The sequence below is a fragment of the Peromyscus eremicus genome, chromosome 17, assembly GCF_949786415.1.
Source record: "Peromyscus eremicus chromosome 17, PerEre_H2_v1, whole genome shotgun sequence".
Lineage (NCBI taxonomy): Eukaryota > Metazoa > Chordata > Mammalia > Rodentia > Cricetidae > Peromyscus > Peromyscus eremicus.
In genome coordinates, this window is record NC_081433.1 from 38,058,626 (window position 1) to 38,080,443 (window position 21,818).

Here is a 21,818-nt window from a genome sequence, read left to right on the forward strand (position 1 = left end):
TTTCCCACTGACCGTCTGTGGCGACACTTCCCAGCAACGGGTCAGGTGGAAAATATCAAGACACAATCTTTAAATTGAACCATGATGCTAAACACTCCAAATCTTGCCAGTATGAGCCAATGGCAGCATTTTTTGGTATTTTAACTAGCCTTACCTGTCCCAACAAAACAAAACAAATCCCTTATAAGCGGTAGACAAGGTGCACCTGTTTTGAAAAAGCAGCGACATTTACAGATGCTACAACTGACAGGTATCAAAAGCTACCAAGGAAATACAGCAGCAGATACTCCAGGAAGAGTGCATGAGTACACACGGAATCACAGATAACTCTTCTCTCTAGTTCCCAGAACTTCTGGAAGACTAGAGATTTAACAAGTGTGTGAATACTACATGGGGCCAATAAGAATCTCTAAACAGGATAGTGTTCGTATTTGAAATTACCAAGATAATTTGACACAGAGAAATCCAACAATACATAAAAAAATTTTAAGCACACAGAACTAAGATGTTAGCAAAACTTTTGTGTTTACCCCCAAACCAGCATGGGAGTTTGAGGTGGAAATGAAATAGGTGTGGTTTGGGAAGCTGCTTGAAGCTCATTCATACCACTTCCTCCCTGTTTCCTGTTCCTTTCGTCAGGTGCGCTCAAGACTACCTGGCTTAAAATATTTGGTAATTCAGTGCAGAAAATTAAGGTCACAGACAAAGTACAAGAACTTTTAATACACCATTAATACTAATGATTAAAAAGTATTGCATAGTCTTATGCATGTCTCCTAAAACATTTTCTGAAATTAAACCAATTCTATAAAAGACAAACAACCCTTTTAAAACACAGATGGCCTTCACTACCTCGCTCTCCTCTCCTTTCTCGTCTTTTCAGTACTTTTGTCCATTGTTTTCTCATTGTCTCCCCTGCACTTGGGGCAATACCATTTCCCCTTTGGTTTATAGGTGAGTGAGACACATGAAAAGTGAAACCACTCAATGGGACACTGCTCATTGTCACAGCCTATCATCTCCCCGTAAGACACTTGGTTACATAAGCAGTAGGTAGGTTCATTGGGATCTATTGCGAACTCAACAGGTGAGGCTTCCCTTTCCTGCTTGGCCTTGGAGCGTTTCTTTTTCTTAGCAGATTTGGATTTCTTTTCTTTCGGGGGCTGATCATCACAGTCTTCAATCCCATTTGTTATGTGACATAAATCACGGCTCTCACTGGTTCGCTGTCTTCTAGGTCTTCTAGAAGATCTTTCAGGTTGACTAGAATCCATCTTCGCCTTGTCGGAGGCCCGTTCACTTTCAGCAGGATCTTGGAGACACTGTGAATGCAGCTCCATTTGTCTCGCCCGATTTTCCACCAATTCCAGCATTTGTGTGACAATCTGAATTTTTTCATCTCCCAATTCCTGGCTATTGATTAACGCTCTCTGCAGATGTTGCTGTAGGCGTTTCTTCTGGTTTGAATCATCTTCTTTCTTATATTTTTCATAGACATCATCAATTTCCTTTAAAGTTTCTAAAACAGGGAAAAGGAGAATATTATGGCATGTTAGCACACACATCATCTCCAAGATAGAATTAAAGCAGGAAACCACATTTGATAGTTTGTATACATTAAAAACGTTACTCTCGGGACTGGAGAGATGGCTCAGAGTTTAAGAGCACTGGCTGCTCTTCCAGAGGTCCTGAGTTCAAGTCCCAGCAACCACATAGCGGCTCACAACCATCTGTAATGAGATCTGGTGCCCTCTTCTGGCCTGCAGTCATACATGCTGTATACATAATAAATAAATAAATCTTTAAAAAAAAAAAAAACACATTACTCTCAAAATCTACATCATCTAATATGAAAGTGTACTTAGAGGCAAATGGCTCATCAGGCAAACGAGCTTGCTACCAAGACGGACAGCCTCAACTTGGGTTGGGTGGCTGGTTGGTTGACTGGCTGGTTATTTATTTATTTATTTATTTATCCACCCATTCATCCATCTATCTATCCACTTATGTGTGTTATTTTGCCTACATGTCTGTCTGTATGAGGTTATCGTGTGAGCTGCCACGGGGGTGCTGGGAAGTGAACCTGGGTCCTCTGGAAGAACAGCTGGTGCTCGTGACCACCGAGCCACCCCTTCATCCTCTCCACCCTCAATGTGATCCCTGGGACCGACACTTTTTTAAAGCAGAGAGCTGACTCCTGCACACTGTCCTCACCTCCGCGTGTGCATTCCTGTGCTCCCACACACAGAACAAATAAAAGAAATGGTAAAAACTTTCAAAGGTTGTTCTGGTCAATTTGCTAACTTGACAGAAGCTAGGGTTACTGAGGAAGAGGATGTCTCAATTGAGAAATGCTTCACTAAGATTGGCCTTTGGGCATTTTCTTGAATGATGATTGATAAAAAGAAAGCTCAGCTCACTGTGGACAGTTTCAACCCTAGGCAGCTAGTTCTGAGCTGCATAAGAAAGCAGGCTGAGTGAGCCATGAGGAGCAAGCCAGAAAGCAGCACGGTTTATGTTCTAGTTCCTGCCTTGAGTTCCTGTCCTGACTTTCCCCAGACATGGGCTATGACCTGAGAGGTGTAAGCTGAAGTAACCCCTTTCTCTCCAAGTTGCTTTTGGTGATGGTGTTTTATTGCAGCAACAGAAACCTCACACAAAGGTAATTATTAGTAAACTAACAAGAAAACTATAAACATTTACTATTATTTCTCTGTATTTAAAAAGGTAAGGGGGAGTAGGGAAATGGTTAGCCTGGAAAGTGCTTGCCACATAACCATGAGGACCTGAGTTGATTCCTAGCCCTCACATACAGAGCGGGTGTGGCCGTATGCACCTGTAACCTCAGGGCCCGGGATGCAGACAGCTTCCCTTGGGTTGGCTAGTCAGGGGCCATCGAGCTGAATCAGCAATCTTAAGTGAGCGATCCTGTCTCCAAAACAAGGTGGAGGGCAGTAAAGGAAGATGTGGGATGTCAATCTCCTGCCTTCACAGAACACGAACACACACACACACACACACACACACACACACACACACACACACACACACGGAGTAAATTAATAATCCAAAGTGTTATGTAAGTAAGACTATTACATGTTAATTTCGAATTTGCTGAGTTCCTTATTGCCTATTCTTTATCTGAACATCAAAACTACTCTATACACAAAATTTACATGCTGAACTCCAGCTATAAAACTCGAGGTGGTTCTGAGACTCAGCCACAGAGTATTACCACCTGTGTGTTTACAGGACTTACAGCTCAATCAGTGATTTGGTACATGACTCCAGAGAGACACACCGCCTTAATTTTCACATCCTTGGACACTTTCAAAAGGCAGACATCAGCATCTCTTAGCTTCCTGTCATCTTAGTTTTAATGGCTCTTTCATTTTAGCACCACAGGGGAAATTCTGAAAATCAAAACTATTTCCAGAGTAGAGCTGCTGTTCTTGGCATCCACTGAGCAAGCCACTCCAAAACTACAGTGAAGTCAGCACTGGATCATTCTACCTTTGTAGCCAACTCAGCAGCTGAGGCTATGCTTGTTGAAGCTGCTAATGCAACTGTATAAAAAGTTGGACACTTTTAAATCAAGCAATGGCTGAGTCACCAGAATTTTCAATGTCACCAATGACCAAAAATCTAATTAAGTTTAGTTTTATTCAAATCTGTTCGATGTCTTACCCTTATAAGACACAATGCCTATATCGAAGACTTCTGTCTTGCTGGGGGTAAAAAAATAAACATTAACTCTAATTTCCAATACTTCATAGCATACCACTGTTTCAGCTTCCAATGTTATTACTATTATATCCCACACCGCTGTTTTATATTCCAATTACTATTATAATGAGCAGAAATGTTAAATAAGTAAAATACATACAGTGGTTGTCTGAAATCAGGTAACAAAAGTAAATAATTAGCACATTTATGGATTCCCTCCTCCCTGGAAATTGCAGGTATTAATACAGTTTTGCCACTACAGCTGAGGGTCCCAAGAGTACTCACATACCACAGCTTGAATTCTTTTTAACAGTGTGTGTGTGTGTGTGTGTGTGTGTGTGTGTGTGTGTGTGTGTATAAGCACTCATGCATGCCGCAGCACTCATAATGGAGGTCAATTTGTGGGAGTCAGTTCTCTCCTTCCACCATGTGAGTTCCAGGGATTGAACTCGGTCGTCAGGCTTGGCTGTCAGCACCTTTACCAACTGAGCTATCTTGCTGGCCTGTGCACATCCTATTTCTGAACAAAATTCAAAACTACCCTGTTTTGTTCAAGCAGGTATATAAGTACATCTCCTAAGAGCACAGTTTTCCTACAGGAAAAAAAAAATTAGCTATTTTTTTTTTTTGCTAGATGCAAAATAATTTAAAGAATACAAAAACCTAAACTTAATTTCAAATGTTCTGTATCTCATGATCAGGAGTTAGCTGCTCCTTGTGTCATACTTGAATACTGACACTGTAATGAGATAAAAATTTATATTTTAAAGACACCTTAATTATACCATGAGATAAAAGAAAAAAGAAAGAAAGAAAAAAAGAATTACCATTTACTCAGCCCATATTATGGGATAGAGATTTTTTTTTTCCATCTTGCTGGGCCTGGCAGCTGGTAATTCCAGCTACTTGATAAAGTGAGGCAGGAGGATCACAAGTTCAAGGCCAGCCTAGACAACTCAGTGAGTGCCTCTATCAACAGAAACAGTAAAAAGGGGGTTGGGGGATAATTCACGGGCAGACTGCTTGCCATACATGTGTGAGGCCCTAGGTTCAATGTTCAGCACTTAAAAAATTCTACAGAGTAAACCAATAAGAATGCTATCACTTTTATATGAGGTAAAGAAAAAAAATTCAAGAACCTCAAACTTTGAATTGCCAAATCTGTACATCTGATCTTACAGCACTTTCCATACACCATATGAAAGACACTTGGAATTACACATTACATTTTAGCTCAAAGGTTGCTGTTTCCCTAGAAAAATATGAATGAAATGCTGAGGAGACCATAAAGGTTTTCTAATAGCCATATTCTGCAATGAATATTTAATTTGATTTTTTTTCTTTACTTCTCTACTTAATGGACTGATCAGTAATTCCTGAAAGACTCAATAGGTGAGGGAGCAACCTCATGGGCTCCCTCACTCAGTGCTGCTGTATTAGCACTGCCCCCCATAATTGAAAATACTTAAGAATCAGTGAAAATAAAATCTGAATCAAGAACACAAACATATATAAAGCATCTAACAAAAATAAAACTGTGAAGTGGAGCTTAGCAACTATGTTCATAGAGCAGAAGCTGGACCACTATTTTTATACTAATCTTGGAATTAGTCACAATCACAATGAAGGTGATGGTGTGTATAAATTTTTCAGTATTTAAGGTCCAATACTCATGCTACCTGAGCAACTTATGACAATTATAGATAACTGGTATCCCAGACTTTCTTGTCAAAAAATTATGTCACAACCAACCCAAAATAGTCTCATTTTTTAATACAATACAGTGTTAATATAAGGAAAACTACAAATTTTGGCACAGAATTCTTAAGCACATGTCCCACTGCTAGGTTGCCACTCATGTATGTCCCCCATGTCTGCAGAAAAAAAAAAAACACACACACAGATGATGCTCTTTTTTTTTTTAAAGGGTGGGAGTAGGGGTAGCCTCTAGGACAGTGGTAAATCCTCTTCCTATCCTTCAAGTCTTGAATTCAATCACTTAGGAACAAGAGGAGTCACACAATTTGAAAACAAATGTGTTCTTGAAGTAGACAGCTTTGAGATAAAATATTCTCCACACAATTAACTGGATAGTTACTTTAGCGCTGTAAATTTTATCTATAAAAGTGATTTTTTTTTAATCTCCTATGTTTTGAACCTGGTGAAGATACCGGCATACTGCAGAAACAGTACTGTCTTCTCTCAACAGAAATTAGTCTTACCAGAGACTCAGAAAACAGAATTGTAGGCAGAGACACCTAAGTGTTCTAACATGCTAAAACAATGTCACCATGAGGTCGACTACAGGATTAAGTTACAGGAAAAACAGAATGGCTACAAGTTTTTACGGTCCACATTAGGTCTCCGCTGTTCCCTGACTCGGATTTACTAAAGGACGCGCACATCCCCATTTAAATTTCTCCTGTCCCAGCAGCAGAAAGGTACGACAGTCCCTCATGATGATTCCCTGTCCTAGTTTCTTTGACGACAAACCACCACCACGAAAGCGTTTCTCCTCGTGTAAACTTGGTGGAGGAGGAACCCAAGGGTGCAGGGACGCCAGGTGGTTGCCCAGCCAACGAACCCACTTCCTCCAGAGGTCCGGAAGTGACACACAGCCCGGAACCTCCGCTGAGCCAGGGTCCGCGACAGTCCCACAGCGGGGCCCGTGCCTTGATTCACTGGCTGGGAGAGATTGGAAAGATCACCACCCCGACACCGACTCCGCCCAGGCCCATCTCAGCGCCCCGCCCCAGCAGGTCCCCCGCGGGCCGTCCGCTCAGTCCAAGCAGCCCGCCGGGGCCGCGGCCCGCGGGAGCGCGCGCCCCGCCCATACGACGTCACACCTGCAGGCCCCGCCCCTAGACCGGGGCCCTCCCCGCCACACAGACACACAGACACACTCACACTCACACATTAGCAAAGACACACATACACACACACACACACACACACACACACCCTCTCCACCCGGCCCTGCGGGGGGACCCCTCCCCCTTTAACCAATTGGCAGGAGCTGAGCAAGGGCCGAGGCACCGGGCGGCCCGGAACTTTCCCCGGGGCGAGAGGGAAGCACAGACTGTCCCAGTCCCCCGCGCCACGCCGGGAGCCGCCGGAGGGAGGGAAGGCGGGAGGGAGGGGGGGGGCCGCCTCCTAAGTCCACCTTCGCCCCGTCCTCTCGCCCCCTCCCCCCGCACGTTCCAATGCATCGGCTCGCCCCGGGAGGGGCCCAGCAGGCCCCGCACCCAGTCTAGCCCGCGCCCCGCCGCTGCACACTCGCCAGCTCCGGGATCAGGACGGCGTGCGGCCGCCAGCCGGCGGGCACCGGAACAAATGCTCGCTTAAAATGGCTGATTCTCCCGGTCGGCGGCAGCTGCAGCCAGCCGCCCGGGCTGCAGCGGGGGGGCTGACAGGGCGGCCCTCGGAAGTCCCGGTGAGCCGCAGCCGGGACAGGGGAAGGGCCGCGAGGCCGGCTCTGCAGTTTCCCCACCCCCGGCCCCGGCCCGTCGCCCGGTCCCACCACCCCTAGATCCGCTCGCTGCACTTCACGGACACTGTCACCGGAGAGAGAGAGAGAGGAAAAAGTACCTTGGTATTTGTTGTCCAGCTCCCGCAGCACCGACACGTTCCTCTGCATGTCGTGGGGCAGCGACTCCACACACTCCAGGTAGTCCTGCACGTAGCAGGTGAGCAGCCGGCTCCGCTCTCCGGTCAGGAGCGCGGCCGACGGGTACAGCTGCTGCTGCTGCTGCTGCTGCTGCTGCTGCTGCTGCTGCTGCCCTAACATCCTGCCGCCGCCGCCGCCGCCGCCGCTGCTGCCGCTGCCGCTGCTCCTCCTCGCCGCCGCCGCCGCCGCCGCCTCCGCATCCAGCAGCCACACATGCAACAGCCACGACCGCCGCCGCTCCTCCGAGGCTCGGCGGCCCGGCGCCGCGGGGACACGGCCGCCGCCGCCGCCGCCGCCGCCGCTCGAGAGGGCACCGCCGAGTCTCCCCCCCCCCCCCCCGCCGCGCCGATCTCCACTCTCTCCCCCCCCCCCAAAGAAGAAACCCTCACTCCCCGCCCCCGCGGTAACAAGCCCAGGGGCGGGGCGAGACCGGGGCTCCCTCCGGCTCCCTCCCTCGCTCGCTGGGAGAGAGTGAGTGTGAGCAGCGAGCGGGGTTCCCCCCGCGGCCGACGGCGCCGGGCTCCCGAGCGGTGACACCGGCTGTCCCCCTCGGTGGGTCCCCCCCCTACGGGACACTCCCGGGGCTGCCCGGCCCGGCCCCCAGATCCCCGTGACAAGTCCCTCGCTGCCCTCTCTCTCTCTCCTCTCCCTCGCTTTAATCAGCCTCGGTGCCCGGCGGAGTCTCCGCGGACTTGCCCCCGCCCCTTCGCCAGCGGCCGCGTCTGCGCCTGCGCGGGGCCCCACTCCTAATAAGGCCGGGGCCCCGCCCCTATCGCCCTACCGGAGGGTTCGCATTCTCCCGCCTTCCCTGCGCCACCCGGGCGATTGGTCTGTCAACTCTCGCCCGGGGTTGGCGGATGGGGGCGGGGGGGAGGGCGCGGGGGGCGGGGGGGCCAAACGGCAGGCCGCGCCCCGCCCCCTCTTAAAGGGGCCGCATGGCCGAGCCTATTTTTTCCCACCCCCCTCCCACCCTCCCCCGCGCCCCAAGTCTGACGGTGGGCCCCCGAGAGGCCGGGGCCACCGGGGCGGTCGTTTCCGGACCGGGATAGGGAGAGCCGCCGGCCCGGCTCGCTCAGCCCCCGGAGTTACCGACCTGGCCTCCATCGGGCGGCTTTTCCAGCGCCTCCCTCCCTCGCGAGCCTCCGAGACGACGACAGCGAGCGCGGCGGCCCCCGGGGCGCTGCCGGCCGAGTGGAGGCCTTGCCGGGGGGAAACTAAGGGCGACCCAGGGTGCAGCGGGCGCCGCCGCTCCGGGCATGCGCGGCGACTTCCCCGCCGAGCGTCTCCCCCGTCCGTCCCCCCCCCCCCCCCAGCGGCCGCGGCGGCTCAACCTCCCGGCCGCTCACGGAGATCACCGGGGGCGCTGACCGCCGAGGTAGGCGGTGCGCCCTCTGCCCTCGGCTCTTGGAAAGCGCCCGAGTCCCCGCCTCGCGTGCGGGCCCCCTTCCCCCCCCAACCAGCGCCGGGGTGGCTCGCCGGGACTGCTCCCCCCCCCCCCCAACACACACACACGGTCCCCGAGCACCTTTGCGTTTGGTGTAGGGACAAGCGTGCAAGACTGTCTGTCCCCACCTCCCAAGAGCACCCTAAGGAGAGTGTTTTCAGGGGCCACGAATCACTTAAGCATCGGACGCCAGCGAGGACTTGGCTCGGTCGCGGGATGGGAAGCCCACGCGCGCGTACACACACACGCACACACACGGCATTGTGTTTTCACTCGGTTTCACCACTAACAAGTATTGGAGCCGTGCAGATGGTATTAAAAGCCGAAACAGCCATCTGAGTGCGGTGTTTTCTGGGTGAGCGGCTTCTCCGGCTTACTCTCCGAGTACTGTCAGTGAAATGCCAGGCGGAGGAGCTGGTTGTCATTTAGGGGTAGACTTCCGGAACGTATGCAAATGTGTGAGTTCTGTTTTATTTAAGAAATCGGTGCAAGTAGAAGGAGAACGCACCGAGTTTTGATGAAACGCTTGTGTCAACCCTATCGGGAGCAGCGTGTTTGGGTGGAAAAAAAAGAGAAAACGCCGGAGTGGTAAGTTTGGGTCCTCTTGCCTGGTGTGCAGCTCTGCACCTGTTGCACGACCGAATAGCGGTGTATACTAAGCAGCTGGTGGCAGGCCAAGGGGAATCTAGGTCTGGTCTAGAGGAAACTTTGAATGTCGTAACACACAACGCGGAATTCCGCGTCCCGAGGACAAGGACTGGGAACTCTCCGTGTGTTCACATCTTTTATCGCTGGGATTTTGACCACTCGAACATTTAGCCAACCCAGGCAGAACACAGTTAAATTTCTGAAGACTTCATGCGAATTTTCTTCCTGCGATTCTTTGAATCTTTCACATTACAGAGCCGAGTCTTGTTGTGGAAGGTAACTTGGTGTGTGTGGGTGTGTGTGTGTGTTTTACCAGAAGTCGATTTTTTGTTCGCTCACAAATTTAATTCGGCGAATCCCCGCTGAAAGATCAAATTAAGAGTTAGGCACCGTGGACCTCTGGATTTTATGCAGCCTGCTCACTGATCTGGAGGCAGACAGGATGCGTGGAAACTGAAGAGAGGCGGTGATGCAGAATTCCCAACAACAACAAAAAGTTGGGAAGCCAAGAAAGGATTTGGAAAGCATTCTTGTTACCTCTAATAATTTCTGACAGACAGACTGAAAGAGGAAAAAACAATCCAGATAATGTATTTCCACTGCTACTGGTATCCGAACTTCAAATACGATAATATGTATGAATCACTGTTCTTGCTCTATTTATTTATACTGGTTAATCTACTCCTGACTTTCTCCTGAAAGCAGCCTGTGTGGGGCAAGTATTCACATGGAGACGGCAAGTGGGGGATGTAGATCCTCAGCCCACCTCCTGGGCCTAGTTCTACATCATGGTCCTTTTCTTCTAAGTAGCCACTCCGATGGCCTCTTCAGATTGGGATTCCTAGCCCTCCCACATGCAGAATTTAAAAATCCCACTCTCTACGATATAGAAATTGATGATACTTAATTGTGTGTGGGGATATTGGGATATTTGTTCTTTGGTAGTTTTGTTTTGTTTTGGTTTTTGGTTTTTGGAGACAGGGTTTCTCTGTGTAGCTTTGCTCCTTTCCTGGAACTCACTCTGTAGCCCAGGCCTGGCCTCAAACTCACAGAGTTCTGCCTGCCTCTGCCTCCCTAGTGCTGGGATTAAAGGCGTGCGCCACCCCACCCCCCCGGGGGGGTTCTTAGGTATTTTCTTCTGCTCTTAAACTGACCTTGAAAATGATAAGTAGCTGATGCCCCCAAATTACTGTTTAATTGGCTTTGTTACTGGACTAAATCTAGTATATACCATTCGTTACGTCCCTAATGGGAAATGTCTCCAAGCCTATTTCCTTTATAATAAAATGTTTATATGCTTAGTTAATATTGTATGAGATGAGAGAAACAATCTCAACTAATTAAAAGTAAACTAGCAAGAAGTTCTGAGTGGTGGGGGGGGATCAGTTTCTGCTTGAATCAAGCCAATTAAATTAGAAAATCTTGTCTTCTACTGTTTAATTTTTCATTTTTTTTTCCTTTTTAAAGATTTATTTTGTAAGTGTCTTCTCTGCGTGGATGTGCACCATGTACATGCCTGGTGTTCTAGGAGGCCTGAAAAGGGTGTCAGGTCCCATGGAACTAGAATTTCAGACAGTTGTGAGCCACCATGTGAGTGCCGGGGACCAAATCCAGGTCCTCTGCAAGAACAGCAAGTGCTCTTAACCTCTGAGCCATCTCTCCAGCCCTGAATAGTTTTTAGCTTTTTGGGTTTTTTTTTTTTTTTTTTTTTTTTTTTTTTTTTTTTTTGCTTTTTAGTTATTGTTTTTTAGGTTAGCATACAAAGTAAAGGGCTTCATCATGACGTCTTCCTACAAATATGTCATAGACCAGGTTGGCCTCAGACTTGAGGGAATCTTTCTGTGTCTGTCTCCCAAGTGCTGGAAGTACAGGCATATGCTACCGTGCCCAGCTTACTGTTATTTAATTTTCTATGATGGAAATTTCCAAACACAGAAGTATGCTTATATAAAGCATTCCCCATGCTCAACACGGTCACTGTGTCATTTAATCTATAACCCTTGTTCTTTTTTACCCACTGGATTATTAAAATCTTATGTGAGGGGCTACAGAGTTGGCTCAGTGGGTAAGAGCACTTCCTGCTCTTGCATAGGACCCGGGTTCAATTCCCAGCACCCACATGGTTCACGATCACCCCTGATTCCAGTTCCAGGGGAGCTGACTCCCTTCTCTGACCTCTGCGAGCAACAGGCATAGATAGGTGAACACGTACACATGCAGGTAAACACTTAAACACATAAAATAATAATAATAAAAAAAAAACTTTTTAAAGGCGGGACCTCTGTGAGGCCACTGAAACAGCCAGCCGAAAGATCTCCTCTGGTGATACTGCCTCTTAAAATGTTCATCAAAGAGGAGTGCCTATGTTACTTAGCAGTTTAGGGTCCCTTGCTGTACCCCTACTTCTGTGTTCTGCTCGAATCCACCTCAGTAAAGTCTTTTGTAAATGATGTGTGGGAAGAGATTTGTTTATTATGGAAATTTTGGTAAATAACATACCTCATGGTACGTGTTTCCCACCACCCGACGGCTCACAGTCATCTATAACTCCAGTTCCGGGGGATCCAATGTCCTCTTCTGACCTCTGTGGTATCAAGCACCCACGTAGTGTACGTACATGCAAGCAAAACACCCATACGTGTGTAAGAAAAAAAATCTTATGTGAAAATACTTTCAATAATTTACCTATGAACAGGTAAGAGGTAAGATTTTAGACATACATTGCCATTACCCTAACTCATACATAGTTTTTTATAATTTAAATTTTCATGTTTGTCTACTGTCTCATTTAATCTTTTCACATTTGGTTTAACAGAATCCAATCAAGTCTCAAACATGTCGTTTGGGTAGTGAGGTCTTTCCTAAGCCAGTAAGACCAATTAATTCCCTCTTGAGTTTAATGAAGCAGCAGCGTTTTTCTGCTATTTGGATGGTTGAAAAGCACTGTTAAAAATATGGGGAGGGCTGGAGAGATGGCTCAGAGGTTAAGAGCACTGTTTGTTCTTCCAAAGGTCCTGAGTTCAATTCCCAGCAACCACATGGTGGATCACAACCATCTGTAATGAGATCTGGCACCCTCTTCTGGCCTGCAGGGATATGTGCAGACAGAACACTGTATACATAATAAATAAATAAATCTTTAAAAAAAAATATGGGGAGAAATTACTGTAAATGAAATCTTCGTATCAAAAGATCACCAAGCCTGGTGTGATGGCACACTACTTTAATCCCAGCACTCTGGAGGCAGAGATAAAAATCCGTGAGTTCAAGGTCAGCCCCAGTCTACATAGGGAGTTCCAGGCCAGCCAGGGCTACACAATGAGTGAGACCTTGTCTTAAACACATCATAAGGGTCACCAATTGACAACTCACTAGAGAAGTGTAATTGTACCTAATGCAAATGAATCCTTAAAAATCCAGAAACATGTATTTATTTTCGAGTACAATTTGTTCTGGATGGCCCTGTGAAGCATTTTAAATTCTCTTGAAAAGCCAAAACTTAAAATCAAGTCATCAGTACAAAAGGCAACCAATAAACTTTCTAATTAATTGTCTGTATCTCTGAGCTCAGTTTTAAGACCTGTTAATTGATTTACAAACACAGCTAATACACAATAGTTAACTAAAAAGAGTTATACAAAAGTCTTCACCAACTGACGACACCTCTTATCAGTATCTAAGTCTACCCTGGAGATGGAATTTCATTTTCTCGGAATGTTTTTCTTTTAAGAAACCACTTTCGCTGGAACAGTAGGACAAAGTTAAGGAAATATCAGATTCTCTATCAACAATGTTATATGCAGTCTATATACTTTGGGCTTTTATAGCAGCCCTGTTTAGCATGTAGGATAACTAACTACTAATAGCAAAAAGTTATTCTAAAACATTTAAATTAAAGAGCCAGAAATTACTTGAACTATCTAGTTAATAAGAAATTCAGCCTACTATTCCCATAACTAATGAAAAAAGCAAACATTTTGTCCCCTTAGTTATCACAGAGAGGAAAAAAATAACGCATATGTTATACTTTGCATAATGCTGACCAGAAAAACATTCATTTTCCCTAGATGGTTACCATAGTTACATGAGCCATTTATAACACCAAGAGGGGGAACTAGGTCACAGTATTGAAGGAGTTTGAATTATGCAATTATGTTTCCTAAAAGCAGGGGAAAGGTTTGAAATTTAGAGAAGAGAGATTTATGCAGTGTGTTCAAGTTGAAATTATGGTCTGATTTTGTCTGTGAAGCTTTAAAATTTTGTCCAAAATCAAATTATTGATATAGTTGATATAGTTGTCCAACGTTGTGTGGTAGGTAGATCTATAAATGTTGTTTTTAAAAAGATACCAGGCCGGGCGGTGGTGGCGCACGCCTTTAATCCCAGCACTCGGGAGGCAGAGCCAGGCGGATCTCTGTGAGTTCGAGGCCAGCCTGGACTACCGAGTGAGTTCCAGGAAAGGCGCAAAACTACACAGAGAAACCCTGTCTCGGAAAAAAAAAAAAAAAAAAAAAAAAAAAACAAACAAACAAACAAATAAATTTGGGGCTGGAGAGATGGCTCAGAGGTTAAGAGCACTGCTTGCTCTTCCAAAGGTCCTGAGTTCAATTCCCAGCAACCACATGGTGGCTCACAACCATCTGTAGTGAAATCTGGTGCCCTCTTCTGGTCCACAAGGATATGTGCAGACAGAACACTGTATACATAAATAAATAAATCTAAAAAAAAAAGAATGTGTAAAAAGATACCAGAGCATTCCATCCTTGTAGACAACCTTTTTATCCTAGTAGGCTGTCTTTCGGAGAAGTTTTGCAAGTAATCTGTACACCCAGTGGTTGCCTAGAACCTGTGAGTGTCAGGTATGTGGGGATTGCTGCTCTCACATCATATCTTCTTTGGCAGCCTGAGGAAAAAAATGTGGCACGATGCCTGTGAGATACTATCCACCATTTGTTAAAATGGTGATACCGCCTTGAAATTGTCAATTTGTGATACTTGTGATTTGCGATAGATGTCATCAGTGGAAATAAAAGCATGTGGAGAGGAAATATGTTTAGGGTTTTGGTTTGATAGTTTTTGTTCGCCTGGAACTCATAGGGATCTGTCTGCTCCACCCCAAGTGCTGGGGTTAAAGGCATGCACCACCATATCCACAGAGGGGATTGTATCGAAGGCCATGGGTGTATAAACTCCATCCTTTGTGTAATCGATTTTTATTACTTCTTTGAAAACTTCATGTGTCCATACAACGTATTTTGATCATATTCATCCCCACTCCTTCCCAGTTCTTCCGAGATCCACTCCTTACCCCCCATTCCGTCCCAGTTCCACATCTTTCTCGTTTCAATTATTCTTTTATTGCTTGTTATCATAATTACATTTCCCCCTTTCCTTTCCTCTCTTCAAACCTATATAACCCCCTTGCTCTCTCTTCCAAATTCACGGCCTCTTTTATCATTAATTGTTATACACAGTATGTACATACATGTATATTTCTAAATGCAAACTGCTCAGTCTGCAGAACGTTAGTCATCTGTATGTTTTCAGGGCTGACCACTTGGTATTAGATAAGCAATCAGTGAGCTCCTCCTGGAGCAGCTTTCTCACTCCTCACTCTTAGCGTTCCTTAGTTGCCTGTAGTTTGTCGTGTAGGGCTGAGGCCTCTTGGGCTTTCCTGTCCACTTTGCTTGTCTATTGGTGTGGTCCTTGTTCAGCTCATGTTTTGGGCAGTCATGTTGGTGAGACTTGGTGGGTGTATCTTCTGACATTCCTAGGAGACATGACCTCACAGCAAACTCCTGGTCCTCTGGCTCTTGCAATCTTTCTGCCCCCTCTTCCACAATGACCCCTGAGCCTTGGATGTGTCTTCAATACAGTTCCATCCTTTCTTTAAGTAGAGATGCATATTTTGTTTTGTTTCAACCAAGAACCTCATGAGAACTCGTTTTTTTATCCAGAGACCATGGCTGGGGTTTGTACAGTGCTTAATAAGTAGAGACTGAATAGTGAGAAAGAAAGGCTTTGTTTCTGCAGTTTTAGATGGCTCTTCTGAATTTCATGGTCACTGTGAAGACTTTTTTTAATATAAAAAGAAGTCCTGGATCGCTGATTCTTCAGTGGAGAGGAGTGCAGATAACAGGCAGCCTCACTGAGTAGCTGACGGAGTGCACCCTCCCCATCACGGAGGGGTGTGGAAGAGTTTGAAGATCACTGTTAAAAACTGCCTACGTGAACTGACGTCATGGCTCAGCCAAGTGGGGCACTTGAAGCCCTGAGAAGGACGGAGTTTCCTGTCCACATCTCCAAGTGGAAGGAGAGAACTGACTCCTGAGAACTGTCCACTGCCCTCTACAGGCCTGCCTTGGCAAGTGCACACCTGTGCTCACACACAAAATAAGTGGGTAATATTTTAAAACAATAACTTGCCTACAGACACTTGTTTACAGGTGATAATGTTGGGTGGAGAGCAGTAACTTACCTAGTGTCACGGAGCAATATGTAAATGATGTACACACCGAAAGACTGAAACCAAACTGATCTGACTTTCTGGCTGATAATCATCATTGGAAAGAAAACACCCATAGAAAGAAAAGTAAGGACTTGGGATTTTATGAATTTTGTTTTCTGTGAGTCTTGCAGTAAATTTAACAGAGTCACCCAGAAAGGAAAATTAGCCTTTTTCTCTTCAAACTGTCACTAAACTGAAAGTACCAGAAGTCATGTGTTGCTTAGACTTATTTTCAAAGACCTTAAGCTTTCAGCCCTAGCTGGAAATTTGTCTTTTAAAAATGAAACTAATACTATTAGCCAGGTGCTCTTTGCCGGAGTCCTTTGTTCCTTTGAAGTTACTCTCATTGGGCTGCATGTAGAACACACACTCAACATTCCATGAGGGCCTATCTCAATCTCTGGCACCTACAAAAGAAATTCAAATGGATCACTCGATGAGGCTTTATTGGAGCTAGTGCCACATTAACTGCCTTTGGCATGATTAATACAGTATTCTGGTGAATAATGATTTATCTTTCATGAGAAATGGACTTTTTAAAACAGTTTATCAAATTTATTTCCATAAACAGACATTTCCCAACAGCTTCTGTACCTGAAAGCAGCATATATTACTTACACAACGTATGTAGGAAAGGTTTATGGAAAATTATGTTTAAGATTTTATTTTGTTATATTAAATAACTTTTCAAATCCATGTGTGTATGTGCAGGTGTTCTTGTGTGAATGCATGTACATGTATGGGGGTCAAAGGACAGCTTAAGAAATTGGTCCTTGCCTTTTATTTACTTTGTTTGATATAGGGCCTCTTGTTCCTGGCTGTGTATGCCAGGCTAGCTGGCCCCAGGGCTTCTGGAAGATTCTCCTCCACTTCTCATCTTTCCATAGGAGTTCTCAGATTATAGACATGTGCTACTGCAGTATACCTTTAATTATGAGTTTCAGAGACCCAAACTCATATCCTAATGCTTGCACAAGCTCGTTCCCCACTGAGCCTTCTTATCAAATAATTGTAAAGGACCAGTTTTATAAAAATAGATTTTATAGGACTGTAATTTAGAATCGGCTTTTAGAATAAAGATTTATTTTCAGTTATGTGTATATATGTGTGTCTGTACGTGGGCTATGTGCATGTGTGGGTGCAATGCCTGCAGGGTCCAGAAGAGGGCATCAGATTTCTTGGAGCTGGAGTTACACGAATTTGTGATGTGGGTGCTAGGAACTGAATTCAGTCCTCTGCAAGCGAGTACATGCTGAACTATCTCTCTAGCCCAAGAAACATGAGTATCTTCAAAAGGAATCATCTTTGGTAAAATGTCAATGTTTTCCTGAAAACATGTCTCCATCCTTATGTTTTACAGAAGCCACATAAAGCAGTTACTGCTCTTACTAGGATTTCACCCATACTACGGTCAATATCTACAGTCCTGCCACACACTGTACAAACAGTTCTTTGATGTGCATCTGATAAAGCCAGGTCATTAACTGCAAGACAAATCTCACTTTAGCCACAAGTATCTTCAAGCAGGTGAGCTCTATCGAGGACTTATGGGCTTGTATTGTATGCACTGCCCAGCGCTGTTGGTAATCATTCCGCCAGATGCTGCTGCCTCTTGTGCAGTGGTTCCTGCATTCAAGGAGTGTGATCAACAAGAAATAACACTTTCTGTTCCCACCACTTATATTAGAACATTTCCTGATACTAATGTATTTTGACTTTCTGTTTTAGTACAAATACCCAGGGACAAAAATCTACAATTGCATGTATGTGAGAGCCAAATTGTTCAATCAAATCCACATTTTTTTAAGCAGTTTGAGAGAGGTTTTATGTAATTCCAAACTTGTGGTTAAGAACTTTTTAAATATTTGTTGGATTTCTTTTCAGGGTTTCAAGTTAAGTCATAAAAAGTTTATTATTTTTATGGGTCATGTATCTTTAAATAGATATTTAGGTGGATGTTACCTGTAAACACTTTCAGTAGCTACCTACTATCTCAGAAGGGACCTAGGAAATAGAACTATCCAGAAGAGAACTTTTTTTCTGAAGTCTTTCACTGAGCTGTTTCTTTATAGGAATGAAATTGGAAATTTCATTGTTTCATATTAGGAATGAAATTTGAAAATTCATTGGCAGTCACATCTAATGAAGAAAAATCTGAAGAAGGCAACTGGGGAAGGAAACAGGGAGAAGACTCTGAATGATGTCATATGATTGGGAAAGGAAACAGAAGATCCTACATGATGTCTTAAGAAGGTGACTGGGGAAAGAAACAGACAAGGAGACCCTGCATGATGTCATATGACTGGGAATGGAAACAGGGAGAAGACCCTGTATGATGTCATATGACTGGGAATGGAAACAGGGAGAAGACCCTGTATGATGTCATGTGACTGGGAAAGGAAACAGATAAGGAGAAGACCCTGCATGATGTCATAAGACTGGGAAAGGAAACAGGAAGAAGACCCCAATTGTCATAAAGCAAAGAAGAGACACAGCAAGTAGCTTCTATTTGTTACACAACTCAAAATTCCAAGAAATTGAGTTTCCCACAGCACATCTTTTTCAATTTGAAATATAAATTAATTATTTTTCTAAGAAAATAAATACTGGTAGACATTGGTGGAGATGTGCTTGGGGATGGAGTACCTGCCCATTGTACCTAAGTCTCTGGGTCCAGTCCTCAATACTGTAAAACAAAAGGGGGGGAGTGCCTTCGCTAGAGTTACTATTGCTGTGATAAACACCATGACCAAAAACAACCTGGGGAGAAAAGAGTTTAACTGGCTTAGGTTTCCATATCATAGTCCATCACTGAAGGAAACTGACAGGCGCTCAAACCCGGCAGGAACCCGGAGGCAGGAGCTGATGCAGAGGCCATGGAGGAGTGCTGCTTATTGGCTTGCTCATCTTGCTTTCTTCTAGAACCCAGGACCACCAGCCCAGGGATGGCCCCACCCACAATGGGTTGGGCCCTCCCCCATCAATCACCAATCAAGAAAATGCCCTACAGGCTTGCCTACAGCAGATTTTCTTAATGCCTTTCTCATGACTCCAGCTTGTGTCGTGTTGACATAAAACTAACCAGCAGGGGAGGGAAGGGAGAGAGCAGCCACGCAGGGAAGAAATAAAAAACGATCTGAGTGGTTCTAATACCAGAATGTAAGAGGGATTTTCAGTACTGTGGAAAGACCTAGAACGCCAACTGGGCTGCACTCCTTGGAGAGAAGGGAGAAGCAAGAAAGGAGAGATGATTAGGTCAGTTCAGAAGGAGGATGGCCTTAGGAAGTTTGTAGGGGGTAACATGCTGTGGGATGGTCTGTATGTCAAATGTGTTGCTGATTGGTCAATAAATAAATCACTGATTGGCCAGTGACCAGGCAGGAAGTATAGGCGGGACTAACAGAGAGGAGAATTGAGAGAACAGGAAGCTGGGTGAGAAAGACACTGCCAGCCGCCAGGATGACAAACAGCATGTGAGATGCCAGTAAGCCATGAGCCATGTGGCAAGGTATAGATTTATAGAAATGGATTAATTTAAGCTGTAAGAACAGTTAGCAAGACACCTGCCACGGCCATACAGTTTGTAACCAATATAAGTCTCTGTGTTTACTTGGTCGGGTCTGAGAGGCTGTGGGTCTGGCAGGTGAGAGAGATTTGTCCTGAGGTGGGCCAGGCGGGAAAACTCTAGCTACAGTAACATCCGTTACTTTAGCTATTGTAGTTCAGAGAGGGGAGAAAAGATGTCAGCTCGAGGTTTTAGGTTGAGTCAAAGGTAGTGGCAAAGATAGAGAAGACAGGAATTCTAGGCAGCAAAGCAGATTTGCAGGGAAAAGATAAAGGATTTAAATAATACAAAAGAGATAAGGCTTGCAGTTTTTACAGCTGAGCCCTGTCTATCTTTGGCGTTCTCTTCCAAAGAGCATAAACTACTTCCTCTATGCAGCCTGTCTATGAAGAAGACTCAGAGAAATTGGAGGCTAGGGCATGTTGAGCTGTAGAGAGAGTAGAGGAAGTGAGTTAGAGAGCAAGTGGTCTAAAGACTGTCCTCTATGTGCCCAGACTTCATTAGCTCTATACTATTCCCCATACTAAGCCAGGAATTGGTAGTAAGTGACAGGCGAGGCTATACAGACCTTTGTGCAAAAGAGTGAACAGACCTGGTTGTTTCCTCTTGGTGTGTCTCCAAGAGAGCCACCTTTGACCCTCAGCCTTTAGAAAAACCCCCAGAGCATTCCGCATATTATTAATGATGCTTCTGTTATATACAAATAGAGAAACGACCCACTCCATATCAGCTTGCCAAGTTGTTTCATATAAACATCAATCTCAACTTATAATAAGCAACTGGCTTTATTATTGAGGTCCTCATTATTCATTATTTAGTTGCTATCACTAATTGCATAGTGAAAATGCATGAGAGCAGCACCCTGCAAAAGTGTTGGTTCCTAAGACTCAAGTGAGCTGTGGTAACTGGTGTTCACAGATCTACAGCTTGTTGAGAGAAAGCCAGAGGAAGGGAGGGAGGGAGTGGGGATTCCTACATGGCTTCAGACAAGGGACATCATGAAGCCTGTGTTGGCTCTCCCTGAATTTCATTGATACATTTTTTTTCCTGTTGTGTTTGCTCTGTAACTCTGTGTGTGTGTGTGTGTGTGTGTGTGTGTGTGTGATATAGGTGTAGGAGCACATATCCATGTTTATAACTGTGTGTGTGATATAGGTGTAGGAGCACATATCCGTGTTTATATAGGCCAGAGCACATGGTCAGGTGTCTTCCTAACTCCACACCTGTGTTTTGAAGCAGGGTCTCTCACTGAGCCTGGAGCTCACCAATTTGGCTAGGCTTGTTGGCTAGTGAGCTCTATCTGCCTGTGTCCACCCACCCCCTTCACTCCCACCCTGCTCTGGAGTTACAGACAGAAGCTGCCACGCCTGGCTTTTATGGGGATTCCAGGATCCAAACTCAGGTTCTCATGCTTGCTTAGTAAGCCCTTGCCCACCTGAGCCGTCTCTCCAGCCCAGCTCTGTAACTGTTGCTGTAATAAATGTTAGCTCCGTATACTAACTATTGAGTTTTTTGAGTTCTGGGATCACCAAAGGAAACAACTATATACATAAAACGGAATGAATTAAAAATCCACTTGTCCATCTGAGTCTTGATAGGAACATTGAGAAGAGAAAAAAAAAATCACCATATGTGAGAATTTGCCATGTATGGATTGAAATTCAAGGTTTTGATCCATGTCCAGGAGACATTTAAAGTATCTATAGGGATGTAGAGCCCATCGGGAAAATGCTTATGGGTATAAGTATAAATAAAAGCAAATTGGCAGTAGGTGCAGATGGAGGGCAGAATTAAAGACAGACTAAATTTCCTGGAGTGAAGTGAGGTTAAGGAAGAAGAGTAGGTCTTCAGAATAAATAGAACCAAGCTTTCTTTTCTCCCTTGTGTGTATTTCAGCACTATGTAAAAAGATGTAAATGAAATATTCATGGAACTTAATATGTCCTGAGTCCAATTCAAGTTTGAATAAATTGTGTGTAACCAAAAATTCATACTATATCCAAATGTAAGTATCTCGTATGATGATTTTTTTTTTATTTTGTTTTGTTTTTTGAGACAGGGTTTCTCTGTGTAGCTTTGCGCCTTTCCTGGATCTCACTCTGTAGACCAGGCTGGCCTCGAACTCACAGAGTTCAACTCTGCCTCCCAAGTGCTGGGATTAAAGGTGTTCACCACCACCGCCCGGCTCGTAAGATGATTTTTGAACCCTCTAGACAGAAATTTCAGGTGCTCAGCAGTAATATGTATTATAAGCAGTCAA

The 21,818-nt window shown here is 45.1% G+C and overlaps 1 protein-coding gene across 1 annotated transcript; it reads right to left on the reverse strand.

Moving 5' to 3' along the window:
• Positions 1-703: 703 nt before the first annotated feature.
• Ing2 (inhibitor of growth family member 2) lies at positions 704-7,543 on the reverse strand. The gene is made up of 2 exons (XM_059244606.1): positions 7,315-7,543; positions 704-1,519 (listed from the first exon to the last, which is right to left on the reverse strand). Exons 1-2 carry the CDS (start codon positions 7,511-7,513, stop codon positions 849-851), a joined length of 870 nt encoding a protein of 289 aa, XP_059100589.1. The 5' UTR covers positions 7,514-7,543; the 3' UTR covers positions 704-848.
• Between the last annotated feature and the right edge of the window lie 14,275 nt (positions 7,544-21,818).

Excerpts from the sequence above, each read along its gene's own strand:
- Ing2 (XM_059244606.1), bottom strand. The coding sequence starts at position 7,513 with ATGTTAGGGCAGCAGCAGCAGCAGCAGCAGCAGCAGCAGCAGCAGCAG. Across the intron at positions 1,520-7,314 it reads GCTGGACAACAAATACCAAG|AAACTTTAAAGGAAATTGAT; the intron begins GTACTTTTTCCT and ends TCCCTGTTTTAG.